The sequence below is a fragment of the Furipterus horrens genome, unplaced genomic scaffold (genome assembly GCF_987537825.1).
Source record: "Furipterus horrens unplaced genomic scaffold, mFurHor1.1.pri manual_scaffold_2, whole genome shotgun sequence".
Lineage (NCBI taxonomy): Eukaryota > Metazoa > Chordata > Mammalia > Chiroptera > Furipteridae > Furipterus > Furipterus horrens.
Genome location: NW_028327172.1, coordinates 210,153,517 through 210,175,102, shown reverse-complemented (window position 1 = coordinate 210,175,102; position 21,586 = coordinate 210,153,517). Strand labels below are relative to the sequence as shown.

The window sequence follows — 21,586 nt, the reverse complement described above, 5'->3', positions numbered from 1 at the left end:
TGTAAGTTAAAAGCAAAAACATTGTGCACATGCCCACCCTTCACTCTTGTTACTTTCAACGTCAGCTTCAAATGCAGCTTCAGCACACCATCCAAAGCGTGCCTTCCCTCACTTGCTGTGTGAGCCACCTTTTCCTCCTGAAATTCCGAACAGCAAAGTCATGCCTGCTGAGCATTAGTACACCTTTCAGATCACGCAGACTCTTAGAACGCCACTGTCTTTAGCGACTCACCCTCTCAATTGTATCCATTCCTCTTTCATCAGATTAAACATCATCTAAAACACCCACGTCATCTCAGACACTTAGGATGCCACATGTCACATGAAGCCAGGACGTAGGGGTATTTTCAGCAGTCACTTGCATGACACCATGACCTCCACCTTGCCCCAGATGACATTGCTGCTGCTTTTTGACCTATGTATGGTCCTTTCACTTCCACTTCTCCGTGCTGGTAGGCTACACTCATTGATGGTGTTACTGTGCACACAACTTTCCCGAAACAAGGGGCAGGGCACAGCTGTTTGATCGAGCGTATGGTCCAGGAGGACTTTGCCACTTATGAACAAGTTTAATGTTAGAGTTCAAGATGGCCCGGGAGGTTGTTTGCTGAGTAGGTGGGGCATAGCAATCCATCTTTTCCCCTAAAAGACAACAAATAGTAAATGGGAACCCAAGAGTATTTTCAGAAGCCTATGTTTTAGCGAGTCAGGTCTAACACCTCACTTATGTAGAGATCTCTAAACAGGCCCCTTCAGACTCCCTGGCGTGGACGAGGGCTGTAATAGATCCTCCACATTCAGTGGCTTAGAAACAAAGGCATTTAATTATCGCTCGTGAAGCGGAGGGCTCCAAGTTGACGGGCAACTCTGCTGCGCAGAGGCCTGCAGGGACCCGGGTTCCTTCCTGCATCCTCCAAGTGCTGAGCGTTTACCCGCACGGCCGCAGGGAGGCGACACCTTCTCTGGGCTCCAGCTGGTGGGAGCAGAGAGAAGGTGGAGGGGACCCATAATGGCAGGTACCCCTTCACCCTCCGTCACTTGGTGAGAATTAGTCACTTGGTCACGTGGACCAGCAACACGGACTCAGGAATGTAGTCCCCAGCTGGACAGCTTGGTGCCCAGAGACAACTCTGTACAGACAATTAGTGTCTCTGGTAAAAAGGCATTTACTTGTTTGTATGTACTCTATGGAAGCATTTGAAACGGCCAGCTAATTATTTTATTTTTAGCCAATTCAATAGGAAAAGAACGCCTTACATAAAAATGTTAAGCGAACTGGATTTATTTCAGAACTGAGATAAACCAGAGGTCATGTGATCTTTAGCTGTGTGTCCGGCACAGGTCTGTTCACCGACGTGTTTGCTATTGGTCTCCCCCAGGAGGGCAGGGACCCTGCTCACCGCTGACCCCAGCATCTAAGAGTTCCTGATACACAGGTGATTAATAAACCCCATCGAAAGAACAAACAGATAAAACTGAGATATATCAAAATGTAGTGATTTTTAAATTATTTTGTGCGTGTATGTCCTCCTCTGCTGAGTCACAAGGGCAAAAGGAAAGCTTTTGAGGATCTACTTATAGCAAGTTTCTTCCATCGACATGTCTAAAGAATATGAAGTCTACAGGCTGGTCAAAATACGAAAGTACAAAGGAAGTCAGACGAGCTCCTGAGTGACCCTTCATGTTTATACCTCAATTCCAAATGCAAAGCTAGTAAGAGTCTGATCTATGCTGGGCCTTGCGTTTTTAAAACCAAAGTACTGCCTTGAACTTGACCCCCAGGTGTGGAAAGCGTGCTGTGTGACATTCAGAGCACTTGTAAAGTCCAAGTACCTTCATGTGCTAACCGAAACTAAATGGTCTATGGTCAAGGCCCAGTCTTTTTCTTTTAAAGACAAAAATCAAACCCTTTTGTCACCATTAAGACCAGAAGAATAATTCACATCATTCGATAGTCCCCCCACTTGTAAATTAGAAATAAATTCTTATAGAACGGGAAATTCACTCCACCAAATATAACAGTAAACATCATCAAAATAAATTCAGTGACCTTTTTAAAAAAGATTACAAAATCGAATTTATTGAGTTTCACACAAGATGCACTTTATAAAATTAGTACTGAATGCCATTTTGACAGAACAAATGAACATCGTTCCAACCTCCCAGTATATTCTGCAAAGGAAATTAAAACTCTTGTGAAATTGACAGCATAGTAACAGGATAATTCGAGCTGAACTGAAAGATATACCACCGTCATGGTTTTGCTCTGGTTAGGGCTATGTTTGGCAAAGTTGTCCCCCAAATATTCCTATTCACCGTGGACACTTCTGGGGCAGAAGATGAAAGAAAAATCCTAAATTGGGGCTTCACTGGAACACAGACAGAGCAATTAAGTCTTTTCATTTTTAACTTGAAATACTTCATGGTCAACAGAAGCATTTCTGTATTGTTTCCTTTTACCCGAGGTGAACACTAACCTTCCGATTTCTTTAGTTAATGCAGAACATGAAAAATCACTTTTGTATGTCAAATAAACAGGCCAAAGCTGCGTTCAAGTTTGGTTTACATTTCACCCAGGAAACAGACAAATCGCCTGAAAGTTACTTCTGCATGTCACATGCCCGAAGTATGGGCACAGGAGCTGAACTTCAAAATGAAAACATTAAAGCAAATAACAGTTAACAGGGACATCTGGACACTCTGAAATTAGATGCTGTGAAATTTTTATAAAGATGCAGGAAGGCTTCTCGAGATAAAACGTGGTGGGAAATAACCTGCCTGATGGTGTCGGCCACAGACTAGGAAGTAAGCAGAAGTGGAATTTGACCTCAAACAAGACCAAGAAGCACCTGTTGGCGGCTGTTTCCAACATCCGTACGCCCACACCCAGACCCAGACAGCCACCCACACACCCCACACTCCCCAGCTCCTCTCTCCCAGCACGAGCCTGCCCCTCCCCCCAAGCACACCTGGCAGTCACCTCTCCCCCCACAGACACTGTCCCACAGAACACGGACCGGCCCCAGGCACAGGCCCGCGGTGGACATGCCACGCGGAAGGACTAGTGCTCTGGATAAGCCCAAGCTAGACGATGCTGCTCAAGCCCCTTCATTATTTACTTTAAGACTGTTACTCAGAAAACCCAAGTCAGAGCCGACATCTCTGAGTTCTGGATGCTGACGGTTCTGCAGCCCGTTCCACACCAAACCCTTTCACCTGTAACAGTGGACGAAGTGGTTAGTTCTAAAGTGAAAACAGTAGGCGATACATGAGTTAACACTGCTCTTGCTTTTTCAGTATAAAAGGTACCTTTGTGTAAGGTAATTTCTATTTCATCCACTGCAATTAAACAAGACACAGCTCACATTCTGCTTTAGCATGAACTGGAAAATTATGAAACATGTGCTCAGTGAGGCATAACCTTCATTAATTAATATTTTTTAAATAGACAAACTGGGTTTTAGGGTTTTTGTTCCCCCTATGAAATGCTACTATTCATCATGTCTTATTTAAGGTAGCCTTTTATTCTGATTAAGTCAGACACAGCTTCAAGGATAATTCTGTGGTGAGGACACTTATCTTGACTTAAGTTCAATTTTTTTTTTTTAATGCTTTGGCAGATGAAGTGGAGTTTGAGAACTGTTTGTGAAAATCATATGAGACGGGGCAGGTGCCATTGTGGTGAAGCTTGTTTCCCAGGTTCACATCCACATACTGACAAGACCCTGAGGCCCAAGGCGGTGTTCTGGAAGCACAGACTGACAGAGCAAAGGGACTCTGCCTTGTCCCCACAGGGCCCGGGAGAGGCCCCGCTGCTTCTCCAAGCAGGGGAAGCCCTCAAAAGGCCAAGGCTGGAGGTCGCTGCTGTTCTGGGACCTGGCCTTCAACCAGACCACATCACTGGAAGAAAGATACTCAGATTGGTTTTCCGTTAATAATTTAAGTTTTAAATAAATATTTCAGTGCCGCTTTTCACAGCTGTCCACCCCGGCAGCACGGCCCGGCTGCCCCAGGACTGGGTGTTCGGCACCCAGAGCCACAGGACTCAGTCGATCCGGTTTCCGCAAATTGTGAACCTGTCTATGTCCAGCAAATCTTTCTTCGAGGACCTGTGTTTCAGTTCAGAGTTCTCCTGCGTTATGTCCTTCTCGTCGCCATCTGGCGTTGTCAGAAACTGGTCAGAGTTGCTGGTCACAAGTAATGGTACGACATTTTCCTTCTGATGGCTAGGCTGGCCGGTGGCTGAAGCAGACAGGTTTTCTTCTGTGAAAAAGCAGATCCTTTAGTTAGAAAAGGACTTCCTCCAAACATATGATAACTTATTTGTTGACCAGGATAGCGGTACTGAAAAAAGGGCAAATGACAGCCGGAAAGCACGTTGTATAAGCAGCCGTAATTTATACACTGAAACTCAGAGGCTACGCCGTTTCTGTTTGCAAGCCCAACATTTTATAGAGGGGCTATTACGTGGGTCATTTCATACAGACGACACCACTAGCTGATCAGGGGAAGACCAGAAATTCCACGTAACAGTCTGCTTCCTAGAACCCCACGTGACGGCTGCCAGGCCAGACGCGTTACCACCAGCCCCTCCTGCCCGGGCAGCAGGGCCAAGCAGACCCTGAGACACTCCCCTGATGAGCAGCCCCCTTTCACTAGACTTACCCTTCCACCTGCAGCAAGGCCACCAACAAAACCCCAGATGTGCCTTTGGGGCCCGCGGGGCCCCGGAGCCTGGCCCGGGGGGGCTCCTGGGCTGGGGCCTAGACCTGCCAATCTCTGTCCTTAGACAAGCAGGCTCCTGGAGGCCAGAAAGACAGACCGCAGACCACAGACGTGCGGCTTCCGAGGAAGAACCTGCGGAGCGCTGACCTGGAGGCCACGCCCACCGCTGGGCCAGTGCGAACACTCACCAGTCTCCGGGCCATCCCTCTGTCCTGTCCCCTCAGCCGTCTTTGGCTTCTTTCAAAACATGGCACACAGCACAGTTTGTCCCGAGAGCTGGTCCCTCTTCTCGTCCTTGAACGGGGTCTGCGCTGCCTGACTTGCAACTCCTCCCCGAGCGCTCTCTGGCCTGACCCCCACGCTCAGACAACTCATCCGAAATTCCCTTCTCACTCATGGCCCTGGATCCAGTGGCTGGGGCCTGCCATATGTGCCCAGGGGTTTATCTCCACATTAGTGTGGAGGCTCCTTCAAGGCAAGACCGGCCCTAACTTCTGAGGCGCTGAAGGAGCCCAACCTAACGGGACCCGCAGGGCCGCCAGGAGTCCCCCTGTCAGCTGACGCACATGCGATCCGTGCTACTGACAGTGCTTCCGCGCTCTTCATAATGGAACAGTCATTTCAAGTGCGGCCACGACTTCCCCTCTCACTGCGCAGTAGCTCCTGTAACGCAGCGCGCACCCCGAGTGGGGCCCCCCTTCAGGTCAGGCTCCGGCCCAGCTCTGTCTGAAAAATCTCTCCTTCGGACGCGGGGCCCTTATCTCTCCGACGCTTCTTCAGGCCTGCAGGACCTAGCTCACGTCGGCCCCTTGCCCGGAGGCCCTCCCCACCCGTCCTCACCCGCTCACCTCCTCTCACCCGTCGAGGTTTAGTTTGGGCAGCAACACCTCCAGGAAGGACGGACCCTCTCCCGTTCCCGCCATGCCCCCCTAGAGCCTCGCCCCCTTATCTGAATTGCCCACCTGTGCCATCTCCCTGCTGGTCTCCGCGGCCCTGAGAGCACGACGCAGTGACCTTTGTATCATCCAGGCGCACGGTGGCTCCGTGCATTTAAAAAACAAATCATTTAAGCTAAAAGTCGTATGAATATAACCCCTGTGTGAACAGGAAACTGGCACCTAAGGACAAAAATGAAGTCAGTGTCCCTGTTCTTCCTCCAAATCTTCCAGGCCAGTGACTGGGGAATCCTCCGTAGCCCCTGCCTCCTTCTCCTCCTCACACCGCACACGCTCATCAGCAAACCCTGGGCTCTGCAGACCCTCCCAGAACCCGGTCAGTCCTCGCTGCGCACACCGCTGACCTCCGCGCTGAGCCCCGCAGCCTCCCCGGGCCCCGCTCTCTGGTCTCACTCTTCCTCCCTGTTTTCCGCAAACTCGACAATCATCTCTTTAAATGTCTGCTGGATCGTGCCTTCCTCTGACCTGGGCCCTGCAACAGCTCCTCGCGCAGAGGGATAGCCAAGGCCCACGTGGCTGCCTGGCAGCTGGAGCCGCCACCGCCTCTGCGTCCCCTCTCCAGCCTCTCCCGGAAGCAGCCCAGGCCAGCCGCCTGGTCTTGATGGCCCTCCGCATGCCAGGCAGGGTCCTGCCTTGGGCCTCCTGCCTCTCCCTGCTGGCCCCTGCCTGGAAGAAGCGTGCCCCCCTGGCCCGGGGCGTGTTCCCTTTTTGTTTCTCTGCATAACCCAGTCCCTGCCGCCTGACAAGAGTGCCTGTCCCCTCTCCCTGACAGTCTCCAGGGAGTGCCACCTTTCCTCCCACTGCAGGTCCCCACGCAGCACGTGCTCACGGGTCACCCACTGAACAACGAGCGGACGTGAAGGCTCAGGGCACGGCCCGGGCTGTACCCGCGATGGGACCGAAACAGACACGTGAACAAGAACAGCAGCGAAGCCGAGGGAAATCAAATCTCGGTAGCGCAGCTATGTGCTGATGGAGCAGTGAGTTTTTTCCCCAGTGGGGGGTTCAGACGAAGAACCCCAGGGAACGGCACGGAGCCGGGAGGGGAAGGGTGCCTACCTTGGGAGGGTTTGCTCCTGCTCTGCGATTTACTGGACGGTTTGCTGGGGGTGCCGGTGGGGGGAGGGCTGAACAGCTTCTCTTCCATTTTGGCTTCCTTCACGTACTGGCATGACTTTCCCAACAGCACGATGCTGTTAAGGACTTTCAGGGATATCAACCTAAAAGCAGAAAGAGACGAAGGCCACCGCTGGTGCGGACGCCACCTGCTACCAGGTGAGCAGAGGGCCCAGGAGAGGGGTGCCCGCGCCTGAGACACACCCACACCGAGCTCCTGAGGCTCCTCCCAGGGGACAGTCATGACCGATTCCTTACTTCTCATTGTGAGAAGAAATCATACCCTTTAAAAGTGTTAACTTCTAACGATTTAACATTTCTCCTCTTCTTATATCACACGTTTTACCTTCCCGATTACTGAACACTTTTTATTACAAAACAAGTATTTGTAGGAAATGCAGATGGACAAAGCATGCACACAGCTTACAATGCCACCCCCCAGTGCCAACCCGCCTGACTCTGCTGCCCCCTCTGCCAGGCGCTCTGCTGTGTGCTCACGTCCGTCGCCTCGTGCTTTCGCGCTGTGCAGAACGGGCCTCCTGTAGAGGCTGGGGGGGGGGGGGGTCTGGAGTCTGAGCCCACCCTGACTCCACTGCTTAGAAGTTGTGTGCACCCGGGTTTCTGAACCCGTCAACCCATAAGGAGATGATTCCGGTGAGGTGCTCAGAGCAGCGCTTGGCACATAGAAATGTTAACTGATCTTGTTATTTCATCATCGGTATTATTGTTTTACATAAACAACATATGATGAATATTTTTTCCTGTCTGTTACGGTTCTTCAATGACACTATTTTAATGGACGTATAATACTGCTCTGTAGGGGTTATATAACAAAGCCCCTCAAAGCCCTTACGTTTCTGGATATTTAGGTTATTTTGAATATTTTTCTTCCATTAAATAAGTTTCTGATTATGAAAATTTATGTTAAATCTGTATTTCCTTAAAATAAATGCCTAGACAGCTATAATTACAGAAGTCAGATTCCTAGACCAAAGGTACATAACATTTTCAGGTGTTTGATACGAATCTGGCAAAAATTCTTGGGGGGTGGGAGGAAACAACACCCCCTTCCTATTGGAACCTCCTCACGACGAGCCCTTGAAGAACACAGCACCAAGGCCCTCGCTGCCAGCCCATGGCGAGGGAAGAAGCGGGCCGCTGCCGCTGCCGGGGTCTGAGGTGAAACCCTGGCAGCAGCCGAGGTCACAGGTCTGTGGGGCAGAGGCCGGGGGGCCTGGCGGGAGGTCCCAGTGTGGCCACTGCGCCCAGGAGAGAGGAACGCAGACGCTGAGGGCCCCCGTGGGCACGGGCTTCCCCACTCACCTCCAGCCCCAGCTCTGCTCAGTCATCCCTACCACACCTCCCACCGCTTCCTCCATGCAGCCGAGGGCAAGTCTAATAGGATTTCAAACTTACTAGAGCCAGCCTTGACCCCCGAGAAACAGAACAAAACAAGCCCCACGTGTGAATGTCACAGGCGTCCCCATTACAGTGCATGACAATTCCACGGCCCTAATGGCTTGGGCTCCAAACTCTGGGATTACCCTTGACTTCTGTCATTCCCTTACGCTGCCCAACCAGTCCCTTCATCTGCAAGGCCTCGCCGGCTCCACTCTCAAAATACACTGCTGGCTGACAAATTCTCGCCATTCCAATTCCAGCCACAGCCGGTCACCTGCCTGTGACAACAGTCACCACCTCCAGACCTGGCCTGACTGCGGCCTCTCCTCTTGCCACCCTCCAGCCCAGTCTCTGCACAGCAGCCAGCGTGGCCCCGGCAAGCAGCCAAGGGGATCTCACCTTCCTCTGCGCAGAGCCCCCCAGGGGCTGTCCGCCGCTGGGACGTGGCCCACTGCCAGGCCCTCTCCTGCGGGCTCCCGCTGCTGGGCTCCGGCTGCTCCCGCAGGGGCCCGGCCCGAGTCCCCTCCGAGCCTGCTCTCGCGCCAGGCAGCTCTCTATCCGCATCCTCCCCCGCCCCACCCGTCTGCACCAAGAGCAGCGCTCAGAGGCTTCCCAGCTGCTCGCTCCAGGGCAGCCACGTCTGTCACTCTGTCCTTTGACACCGCCATGTTTTCCTTCCCGATGCTTGCTGCCAACTGTCCCCTTACAGGGACCCGCCTTTCTGCCTGCTGCCTACTTCTCCACGGGAACTTCAGTGACACGAAGGCAGGCACTTGGGTTCTCTTTGGTGGGTCCCTACACCAGGGCTGGAAACGGTCCCCGGCACCGAGCACTGCTGAGGACACTGAGCAGACGCGTCCGTGAGGACAGGGCCACCGCTCTTCCCCACGCGGCTCAGTGGGAACGGTCCGAAAGAGGCTGGAAGTGGGGTGGTGGGGAAAAAGCCCCGCATTTCATGCCAGGAGGCCCAGCCGAGTCCTGACCGGTTTCTGCTGAAGGCAGGCTCCGGACTTGCTGGGGTTACGGGGCGGAGAAGGCGTCACAGACAGAAGGCTCCAAGGGAGTTTGTGAAGGAGGGGAGAGAGGATGATGCGGGTCTCACCCTGGTACGGGGTAACCAGACTAAGTCAAGAACGGAAAGGCCGGGGAGCCGAGGTGACCAGCGAGACGCCGGGAGAGGGGTGAGGTGGCGGGGGTGGGGGCGGTGGGAAGGCTGTGCGTTTTCAGTGCTCCTCCTTCAAGCACACCCTCCTTGGCAACCACGCACAGGCGGACACAGCTAAACAAAGGGTTTCCGACAGCAAATGCACACTCCCTGTCCCGGTGTGTCTATGTCAGAAGGAACACACCGGGCGGCAAGCTGGTGAGACACAGATGGGATCAATTACAGCAACACCACTCGATGGACAAGGCACAGTGCCTAGTACTTGGAAGGGCGGTGGGAGGGTGTGTATCAGAAAGGAAGAATATGGTGTTTTTCAATGTCAGAAACACTGAAAAGGTTACCTTAATACAGTAAACAGGTGTGTGGTCATTCGGCTGGAAAAGAGTCAGTGGCAATGCAACGTGATCAGAACTAAACCTGGCTCTGCGGCCACTGACGCTACCCACGTGGCCTGAACGGCCCTGGAGGTGCTGCGATGCGAATTCTTTTTTTTTTTTTTTTTTTAAGATTTTACTTATTTATTTTTAGAAAGAGGGGAAGAGAGGGAGCAGGAGAGGGAGAGAAACATCAATGTGTGATTGCCTCTTGAGGGCCCCCAACTGGGGACCTGGCCTGCAACCCAGGCCTGTGCCCTGACTGGGAATTGAACTGGCGACCCTTTGATTCACAGGCCGGTCAACCCACCGAGCCACACCAGCCAGGGCTGTGACACATATTCTTGATCATGATGCTCGGGAGACAATGACAAGTAACTGCTCCTGGGCTCCTGTGACAGGAGCTTCTGGGGCACCTGTCATATGCCAGCTGCCGGCAGAGAGCAATGCAGGAAACACACCTGATGGGAGACGGGAATGGCACCAACGGCCCTGGGAAGCAGGCCTTAGCCCCGGGGAAGATTCTGAGGGACTCTATGGCTGCAGCTTTTCCTGTCACATCTATCCTCTCCCCACTTTTCTCCTCCGGAGCGTCTCACGGACCAACACTTGGAGCAGAGCCCCTCGGGCTCCATGAAGCCGGCGCAGGTAAAAATTCAGCCAGCCACAGGCAGAGAGGTGACAGTTCTGGCTCTTCTTTGGGTTTACGTGACACAGGCCTCGAGCATGCTGACTCAATGCAGCAAACATAGTAAAAATTCAGAGGTTTCTGAACATGGAGAAATGTCTGATTGCAACAGCAGATTTTATTTTATAAAAGAAAATATGGGTAAAACTTAACTCCTCAGCAAAAAGAGCTTTAAGTAATTTCACAAAAATAAAATCTAAAGTGCTATTAAGACTACTAGCAAATAGCAGCATGTTTAATCAAAGCAGAGCTTAACCGAGTCACAAACACACGTGGAGGTACCGGCTGTCGCGGGAGCCCCGGGCAGGCAGGATGGGGGTAGCGTGACTTGATCGCATCTTGCATTTATACTTTACCGCATAACCAGAAACATATTCAAGAACAGTTCATCTTACCCAAAATAGAAGAGTACGACACAGGCATAAGACAGGATTCCTTGCACTTTAATTGAGCTCGTTACAACTCTGATGAGCTAGTCAGAGACAAACCAAAACAACAAAGACACACAGACAAAACACAACCACAGAGTTATTAGTTCATATTTAAATAAACAGTCCTCACGCTGACTTTAATACTTTAGGCACACCTGTGCCTCTGTCTAAATCCAAGCGGGTAGGCCGCTCTAGACCTGCCGACTCATGTCACATGTGGCAGCCTCTGAAGCCTTTGGTGGAAGCCCTGGGTTTTCGGGCAAATCTAGGATGCTCGTGGCTAACGCTCCCTTCAGCGCTGACTCTGTGAAGTCAGACGTTATTCCTAGTTCATAAATGACACGTTTGCTTGGCCTAATAGAGAAGCAAATCAGCTGGTTTTTAAGATAAAAAACTATTCTGGAAAATACAAATGAATTCATCGTGCTACATGTGTCCCTGACAGAGCTAGAACCATTTAGTGGGTATTTCCATTATTCGTGCCTTTTTTGTCCGTTGTTTTCTGATCGTTTTTAAGACCCCCCGACCAACTCCCCAATGACTCGCAGGGATCACAGAGAAAAGGGAAACTTAAGAAATCTGTACTGCCTAAAAAACTAAATACTACTACAAAATAAATTTCATAGAGATCGAAATTTTTCTTTAGGTAGTTGACGTTAAACACTTATTTTCTTTTTTATCTCACAAATTTAGCAGTAAAGTCATTACCCTGGGAAGCCTGCTGAATAAATCTGGTGGGATCTGTCACTGGAAGATACTTACACATCACAGCTTTGACTTAACAATGTGCCCATATACAGGTATTCCCCACTTTTCAAAAGGTCACTTTACACCACTTGGCTATTACAAAAGACCTACACTGGTACCTGTTTTTGCTAACCTAAAAACATCCAAAGTTTGCTTTTATAATAAAAAGGAAAAACAAGGTTCAGTGTTTGATGTGCAGGACACCCTGAGCGGCGAGAGCGGCCCTGTCACTCGGCCCCCCCGCACAGGACACCGCAGCCCTGAGCTGGGCCTGTGAGCACTTGGGGGTTCTCTCGATTCATCCTGTGCAGTGAGCAAGGGGTGTCCCCAGGTGCCAGGGAGCCTGACAGCCGCGAAGGCTGTTTACATTACGGGTAAAACTGGATGTAACTGAGCATTTGATCTTGGTGAACAAAATAAAGGCACACAAATGAATGCAGCTGCTTCTTCAGTTTAGGCCCTTCTGGTTCCTGTGAGGTTCCGCAGACACGCTCTGCATTCAGAGAGCGGGGACCCGTGCTAGGGTCAGGGGGGCTGCTGTGTGGAAAGGGAAAATCAGGGAAAATAAGTGACCTTGTCTAGTAATGCTGTTAAACTAAAAGAAAAGAGTTTATTAGGGTGTCTTAAATAAACATCATAAGGTACATTTAAAACAGTATTTTTAGGGTGCTGCTAATAAAAGAGTAACATGGAGAAAACAGAGGGGATGGGTCGTCACGTGCTCAGTAGCATCTCACTTAAGGAAAACCGATACAGGGTCCTCATCACTGCCTCTGACGGGGCAATGACCCCTAGGACAAACATTTATGACGGAAATTAATGTGGCTCTAGGACTTCATTTGTTAATATGAAAGGTTTGCCAATGATCACATTCAATGAGGCTTAAATGACTTTATTTTTATCGAGCATGTTATTGGGTGACTTCAAGATACATGATGCCCAAAGCCTCCTTTCCACGGGATCTTAATACATGATTTCTTTAACTTTTTTTGGATGAAGTCGTTTTGGGATCTAAGGTAACATTTAGAAATAAGCATTGTCTCTCTCGGGCCTTAACTAAAGAACTGATTCCTGAGGCCTCGGTATATTCTTCAAAGCTCCTAAATATCTGCTGAAGCTGGAGTCACTTTGGAGGTCTGAGAGAAAAGCACTGCAAAAACGCCCCCCAAAACTCCAAATACAAAAAACAAAACACCCACTAGGTCACTACAAATCCCCTGCAAAAACACTGGTTTTCCAGAAGTACTTTGTCAATTATTAAGTAAGCTTAAATCTTCTGATGTAACAACCATAAAAACTCATTTAAAGACAAAAAAAAAAACTTTAACTCCTTAAATAAAAAACCCATACTAATAGTGAAACAGCTTTCTGGCAAATAAGTTACTAGACAGTTATTATTTAACAAAGCGGGGCTACATACAAACACAGTCATCTCACTAGTCCTTTTAAACAGAAGTCAGCCAGGCTCTCCTGGGCCATCCTCACACTGTAGGTATCGTGTGTCTAGTTGTAGAAAACAAACTTAGAAAAAGTTACTATTCTATTGCACCAAGCTTTTAAACGTTGAGCAAATAATTATTTTACTCTTTAAAATCCTCCAGTTTCCCCAAACTTTAGGAACTCCTTTTCCCAAGAAGAAGAAAACTATGCTATTAGATACTAAACGACTACACTAACTGGAAACACCGGGGACGCGGTTATCTGGAGAGCTGCACTGAAGTTTAAATGACATGAACCCTGTTCACCATCGACCCTCCCAAGGAGTGAGGCACGCCGCTCTGAAACACGGCTGGTATGACCTACAACTTCTTTGCCCATGTCCTGGGGATTTCGTGAGACTCTGCCTTACGTGGAAACTCCAGATGACCTCTGGCAAAAAGACGGCTGCATGCGTTCTGATGTGGGAACAGGCAGCCAGTAAGGAATATGAGCAAGTACAAAGTCAGCCAGGCAGCCCTCTTAATGAGCATTATTAGGGCGCGACGTGGCCGGTAACTGTGTATAAGGCGGTTCTGAGCAATTCATTAAGATACAAGCTTGATGACATTTTAAAGCTGATTTAGTAAATTTCAGTCCTCTTACTTAAAAATATATATAATTCTTGAATATAAAAATAAAAATTTTCATTGTAAAAGCCTTGGAAAATGAATATGGAGCAAGCCTTCATTCCAGCATACCGTAATTTAACCTGCTTCATTCGCTTCCAACTGTTTCTATAAATGCCAAAGTAATGTGTAACCTTGCCTGTAAATCATCATGTGCCTTTTATAACTATTTCCTTAGAATACATTCCCAGAACTAGAATTACTTCATAAAACTGTCAAGCTGTCCTTTGGAAATGCTGGATCGACTTACACTCCTACCGACATCTGTTACAGTGGCCACGCCCCTGTCTGCCACCAGGTATTTCCATTAAAAAAATCTTTGCCAAATGAATAAGCAAACAAAAAAAAAAGTTTTCTCATTGTTAGAAAAGCCATTACACAAAAACAGTTCCCTAATGTCACTTATTTACGGGATGGCTCAAATTCCAAAGGATAACAAAACTTCTTCTCAAGTCATTTAACCTTTCATTTTTATATCAAGTCCTTTTGGAACAGACTTATTGATAATCCATTTATTAATATTCTGTAGTAGTGGGCACTGAGTCACTCGGAAGAAGAAGACAGTGCGGACTTACCAGAACAGCCAGCGGGAGAGGAATGAACCCCATCCTCCGGGCGACGGAGTCGCTGTAGTCCGTGTAGGCCTGGGGGGAAAGGGAGAGGCTCGTGGGATTGAACCCGCAGGTGTGCAGTGCTACTCACTCACCATCGGCACATTTTCTGCACAGGTGAGGTTCTGAGGAAGAAGAGCACCTGCCACCTATTATGTAATTTAGCAAAATTTTGTGGAAATCTAAATGTTCATAAGAAGTTTTCAATACAAAGTTGCATTACTTAAAATGCTGTAAAAACATACCCTATTCATGTTAACTATTAGTATTATTTTTACTAATTTGTAGAAATTTATTATCAAGAACAGGAATAATAAGTTTCAATTGATGTAGCTTTCCCGTAACGAGTATTTCCTGTTAAATTAAACCACCATCAGTTAATTTCAGATTATGTCTTTGACAAAATGCTCACATTTTTCTGTCGGCTGCTAACAAGGTCAAAAGCAAGGCTGGCTCTATATTCACTGTAGACCTAAAGGCAAATAAGAATGCAGTGTTAAGTAATATAGTGCAAATATGTAATGTGGCCAGATTTAAACTTTGTAGATGAATATGTTTAATAATTAACCAGGAAAGGTCCTAACAGCCAAGCAGACATCTGGGCAGTGACTCCCTATTTGTTTTCCTACAAGAGTTACACAGCCTCAACTCCCCCAACTGTTAAATCGTTCACAAGCCTGTTAAAGGTATCTCTTCAAAGAGAGGGAACTATTCAATAATTATAACCCTGAGAGTTTAGAATTTTGGGAATTGTGGGTATTTTAAGTAGTCTAATATATATAATAATTCAGAAATTTTCAATTAAATAAACAGTTTAATAATTATTACTCTATATCTAATAATGCCTTCTTAGAAAAATAGATGCTGAGCAAGACATAAAATTGAGTTATGATGGCCTAACATTTTAAACAATGTGATTTTTAAAAGTTTAAGTCAATAGATGATATTATTAACCATTTATAATGACTGAATTAGTGACACTCTGACCTCAACTATCACTCAGTCTGTACCTCCACCTGGAAGTGTGGAACCAGAATTGTTTAATATTGAAATATTATATTTTCAGTAGTGTAATACTTTTTACAGAGAAGGAAAACTCTGACTTCAAAAAACCTCTGCTGCCTTGCGGCATACCTCTTCAGGGGAAAGGCTAAGGGAGTAAACCCCGACAGAAAATCCGGAGCCGGAGTCCCTAAGGCGGTTTGACGTTGTAGTCAACACCGGCAACTCCTGCGGCGCACCTGAAGCCAAGCTGGATTGACTCCGTCTTTCCCTTGGATCCTTCAGCTGCGAAGAGAGGGGGGTCTGCTGCATGGGCAACAGCAGACCCTCCACATCACCCTGCCCAGGCTCTGTAGCTTCAGCTTCACTGGAGAGGACACTCCAGCGACATCGCAAGATGTCGATTCAACACGGGAGGAGACAGATACCGTGTCACTCCTGAGTCGGACTGCACAGCCATTCTCGGCGGTGCAGATAGACTCTTAAGAAGCTACACCATCGTCTCTCGAGACGCATGGCTGCCGACGACGACGACGACGACGACGAATACTTTTTAGAAATTTAAAATTATAATTCTTATTTAAAGTAGTAGTACTCTTTCTTTACCTTTGTAAATGCAATAGTAAACCTAAATTTGTTATTCTACAACTTTGGAATATTAGGTAGAAGTCAACATCAAATACTAAATTGCCTATGAAAATACATACATCTGCAGTAATGTCATTGAACTTGGTGATGAAGGCATGCTTTACAATATCCACAGCAATTTCTGATGCAATCACCATACAAACATCTGGAAATAACACCCAGAGATGATCTACAAAGAAAAGGAAAAATACAGTTAAATTACTTAATATAAATAGAATCCACAATATCACAGGATAACACTGAAATCTAAAATTCCAGGGTACAACTGTAATGTTTTAAATAAACAATAATAATAGAGACGGAACTAGCATTCAATAAATTATCAAAGGAGACATATTTATCAAGTTGAAGGACAATTCATTCAACATATTCATTCTGTCCTTTCTCTGGGCCAAGCACTACCTGAGGGGGACACAGTGTGAGCAGCGCCTCTGTCTCACTTTCTGGAGCCAACACGGGCCACTGGTAGGTGACTGATTAAATAAGCAGGCTCGTTATAAGGTCCTCTGAATCCAGAACTGCCTCAATAGGACAGGGACATGTACTGAAGTCAACTGAACAACTTACCCCTTAATGACTGTGATTTAAAGATTAGATCAATCTTTTATTTCACTGTCACACAGATGTAATTTGTCAAATTTGCTCACCTTTACATTATTAAAAGGTTGATTCACTACCAACTACCTGATAAAAACCCAAACCAGATAAGCTCCTAAGACCTTAAAGAATTCTATAGGAATGGGACAGAGCAAGAAGAGAGTCAGACAAGGACCTATGACAGTTCAGGACCTAGACAGCTGGGAGCCAGGTGGGGATAACACAGCTGGGACTATCCATGCTGACAGACAGTAAGAGGCAGTTTTAGTGAGTCTAATATGCTCAGGTTTGGGGAATCAGGTGACCTGATTTTATGGTTTCTACAAGAAAATAACTTCTGGACATATATTTCCAAGATCATAATCTCATTTTATATGTTTCTGATTCTTCACAGGTACTTGAAAACTAACAATAAATCAAAACAAATTACAAGAAGTTATTAAATGCCTATATCAGGCATGGTATGCAGGTAATAAGTAAAATGCAAAACATGATCTCCTTTCTTAATAACAGTTTACAAAATTCTCAGACATTAGAAAACTCTAGGGATTTCCAGCCAAGATGAGGGTGCAGGTGGGCACATTGCGTCTCCCTCCACAACTAAGAAGGAACACAACTACTTCAAAACGAGAGACAACCAGAAGTTCCAGAAAAATCAAACTGCATGGAAGTCCAACAAACAGATATAAAGAGGAAATACTCAGCCAGACAGGTAGGAGGGGCGGAGAGAACATGGTGTGGAGGTGGCAGTGGCAACAGCAGCTGTAGCTGACCAGCAAAGAGCTCAGTCACACATTTAAAAAAGTCAGGAGGGACACGTGGGGAACACTCCCAGTATCACACCAGACCGTGCAACTCACAGTTCCAGCGCCAGGGAAAATAAAGCCTCATTGCTTCTGACTGTGAAAGCCAGTGGGGATTGGGGTGGAGGCAGAAACTGCTGGTCTCTCAGCAGAGTCCGCTTGTTTAGAGGGCCCCCACAGTCCTAGAACGTCCACAAACCCACCCACTCTGGGAACCATGGCCAGGGCAAGAGCTACAGAGGCGCCAGTCCCATATGGGAAGTGGAAGAAGTGCCTGGAAGAGGGTCCAGTGCTGAGCAAGAGGCATTGTTCCCTCTCTGACCCCTCCCCCCAAAAAGTGCCACAATGTGGTGAAACGGGTCACCCCTGCATTGACAAACACCTAAGGCTCTGCCCCTTACAATGCAACAGGTGCAACAGCTCTGCCTAAGACAAAGGCAAACACAGGAGCCTGTCAAGTTGAGGAGACAGAGAAGTATGGTGCAAAGAGGGAACGGATCAAGGTTCCAGTGGGAGAACTAAGTGACAAGGGGATAGCCAACCTAATAGATGAGGCGATAGACCACCTAACAGATGAGGAGATAGCCAACCTAACAGACATAGAATTCAAAACACTGGTGATAAAGATGCTCACAGGCTTGACAGATATGTTTGAGTACAGCAGACGTATAAGGGAAGAAGTGAAGGCTAAGCTAAGTGAAATGAAGAAAAATCAACAAGAAATCAATGGTGAAGGGAACAAAACCAGGGTTCAAATCAATGATTTGGAACATAAGAAAGAAATAAACAGTCAGTACAGAATGAAGAAACAAGAATTGAAAAAAATGAGGAGAGTTTTAGGAACCCCTGGGACAATGTGCCAACATCCAAACCACAAGGATACCAGAAGGAGAAGAAGAGCAAGAAATTGAAAACTTATGTGAAAAAATAATAAGGGAAAATTTCCCAAATCTGGTGAAGGAAATAGACACACAAGTCCAGGAAGCACAGAAAGTCCTAAACAAGCTAGACCCAAAGAGGACCACACCAAGACACATCATAATTAAAATGTCAAAGGCTGAAGATAAAGAGAGAATCTTAAAAGCAGTAAGAGAAGAGAGTTACCGACAAAGGGATTCCTATAAGACTATCAACTGATTTCTCAAAAGAAACTTTGCAGGCAAGAAGGGACTGGCAAGAAGTATTCAAAGTGATAAAAAGCAAGGACCTACAACCAAGATTACTCTATCCAGCAAAGCTATCATTTGGAATGGAAGGGCAGATAAAGTGCTTTCCAGACAAAGTAAAGCTAAAGGAGTTCATCATCACCAAGCCCTTCTTATATGAAATGTTAAAGGGACTTACTTAAGAAAAGGAGGATCAATACTATGAACATTAAAATGACAACAAATTCACAAGTATCAAAAACAGAACCTAGAAAAGTAAAAATCAAAAACAAACTAAGCAAACAACCAGAACAGGAACAGAATCATAGGTATGGGGATCATTTGGAGGGTTATCAGCTGGGAGGGGGAAGGGGGAGAAATGGGGAAACGGTGCAGAGATTAAGAAGCATAATTGGTTGGTACAAAATCGACAGGGGGAAGTTAAGAATAATATAGGAAAGAATGAAGCCAAAGAATTTATATGCACCACCCATGGACATGGACTAAGGGGGGTGGAGTTGCTGGAGGGAAGGCAGGTACCAGGCAGAGGGGAGCAAAGGGAAAAGAAATTGGGACAACTGTAATAGCATAATCAATAAAATGTACTTTTTTTTTTTTTTTTTAAAGGAAACTCTAAATCAGTTGCGATAGCTGAGCGCATGGGGTATGTGCTATCAGGCTCACGCAGCGTCACCAGGCTGTGCTGTGATCGCCTCTTTCCTCAGTGAGCCCGTGTGCCCTAACACGCTACCACTTTTTACATGGGCCGCGTAGCACACACTTGGTGCACGCCTGCCAAGTGAATGGACAGTGAAAACTCATGGAATCCTGATGACTTGCAGCCTCAATTCAAAGATGTATATAAGTAGCAATTTATTACTTTACATTGTATTTCTTTATCTTTCTTCAAAATGCTTATTAAGGTCACGAAAGAACAGAAGTTCTTCTGGTGGACCCCTAAAATGAAAAAAATCTGACTGTATTCAGATCACCACAGCGTAACACGGTGAGAAGACACAAAGAGGCTGGGAGCTGCGCACTCAGCTGGGCCCACGCCCCCACGGAGAACACGGCTCCAGAGGTGACGTGCAGTGATGGGGCCTGATGGACTGAGCCCGCCGCGCCCGCCACGGCTTCCCCCCGCGCCTGCCCACTACTGCACAGGTGCTGCTCCCACCCCGAGTGGGGCAGCTAAAATGCTCTATGTTTTCTGCAGTGTTAGTTTCATTCCACGTAAGAGTGATCTTTGGTTCAAGAGTGAAGCCAGAAGCCACTGTATTTGTTAAAAGTTACTTACCCGGATTCCAAGAAAACTGTTCCATGTTTCTGAGACACACGATTAGCAGAAGCACATAATTCGTGAATCGTTCTTTAATATCTGAAAAAAATGGAACATATGAATATATAGTGCATATAAATAATATAATAATACAGTATACAGAACCAAATAATTTTCTTTCAGTCAGAACATGGAATTATTATAATCCGTGTTAAGTGTCTGTACAATAAATATACTATTTTATATACAGAATGGTGCTACATTGATAAGCCATTTACTTCTTTCACCAACACAATTCTAGTATAAAAATTCCACTTTTCTACAAAATTTCAAAACATATTCAAACCATCCATCTGCTCACATTGAGTCATATTCCTCCAGTGGTCTTTGGGGACATATGACAACTATTTTCATTTTATAGAAAAAGAAAAAAACAGAAGCAGAAAGTAAAATACAGAACTGGGTAATGTAAAACCCCTGCAGAGCAGAATCCTGGATTTCCACTTTGGTGAGCAGTAAGTGTATAAGCACTGACTTGACAAATCCTTTCACTAAAAGAATTGTATTACAAAAGCATTTCTTAAGATGTATGTAGGACTTGTGGGGGCGGGAACCCCAAATTAGGTTAGGTTTCATAACATTCATCCTAAGTTACTAAGTACTCTCATCTTAGCATCAATGAATTTAATAAAAGCAAATAACTAAATTCCTGCTAAAAGCTAGTTTACAGATGTCACTTTATGAGGTATTTTCTCATCACAGTCTAAGATACTATGAAATGAAGAAATAACATGAAGTGAATCGATGTCTGCAGAGTCTGGCACGGCCACGTGTGTGCATGCGTGTATGCAGTGGTGGGCCGTGGCCAGCGCAGTCTCTCACATGGTGACCCACCTCAAAGCCTGGACACATTCAACAGTCAGTTCCCTGCTGTTCCAGTGTCTAAATTCTGGGCGTCATCTTGCTGTTCAGCTCTGGGAACACTGACAGCCTCCGCATTTCCATTTCTCCTTGAAGTCCTTCCTCAAAATGACTTAGCTTCTCTTTTCTCACGTCCACCTTTCCCTGTGACTCTAACAGCAAATGACGTGGGGTTCTGTCCTACAGTCAAACCTTGGTCTCTGTAAGTGAGCTGGCATTTTCCATGTGTGTATTCCCTAACTCCCCAACACTTTCCAGTTAGGAGCAGTACCTTCTTTTTCAGGGTAGCTCAGCTCTTAGCCCTTATTTGTGAGGGGGCAGGGCGGCCCCAGGTCTGCTCTTTGTAGGTCAGTGACCTTGACAAAGTCAAATTACTTTTGCTGTGTTTTAGTTTTCACATCTATAAAATGGAATAATATCATATGCTACAAAGAAATTTCTGGTTTCATGAGAAGCTTCTGAAAGTATGGTAAGGCGCTATATAAATGTTTGTATTTTTTATTATCTTTAACATCCTGAGATTGCCATAACCAAAATAACAAGCAAACTTGGTAGAGATGTCGAGAGAGTAAGAGAAAGCCCAGCTGAAGTCAAAGAAACAGTAACCCATAGGAAATGTGGCATCGGTTTGAGAATGAACTGCAAAATAATACTGCAGAGAGCTGCAGGCAGAATCTAACCGTACATACCGCTATTTGACATCTGAAAAAGATTGTTCTTTTCAAACTTCTTAAAAACACTTCCTTTAATTTCCACAAACTGAAACAGTAAAAAGAAAAATTATCCTTATCATTATAACAGTTTTAAAAATGGATGTAGTACCTATAAAACTTCCTGAAGAATAAATAACACTTAGAAAAAGTAATATATTC

The 21,586-nt window shown here is 46.5% G+C and overlaps 1 protein-coding gene across 1 annotated transcript in view; it reads right to left on the bottom strand.

Annotated features, from left to right (window-relative positions):
• Positions 1-2,060: 2,060 nt before the first annotated feature.
• TAPT1 (transmembrane anterior posterior transformation 1) overlaps positions 2,061-21,586 on the bottom strand; it is a 55,438-nt gene continuing 35,912 nt past the window's right edge. The window contains exons 7-14 of the mRNA XM_090267053.1: positions 21,404-21,473; positions 19,812-19,892; positions 16,029-16,138; positions 14,732-14,791; positions 14,284-14,352; positions 10,821-10,897; positions 6,741-6,901; positions 2,061-4,263 (exon numbers count right to left, since the gene is read on the bottom strand). Coding sequence (XP_090123179.1) covers positions 4,046-4,263; positions 6,741-6,901; positions 10,821-10,897; positions 14,284-14,352; positions 14,732-14,791; positions 16,029-16,138; positions 19,812-19,892; positions 21,404-21,473 — 846 coding nt within the window. The 3' untranslated portion in view covers positions 2,061-4,045. The remainder of the gene's footprint in view (positions 4,264-6,740; positions 6,902-10,820; positions 10,898-14,283; positions 14,353-14,731; positions 14,792-16,028; positions 16,139-19,811; positions 19,893-21,403; positions 21,474-21,586) is intronic.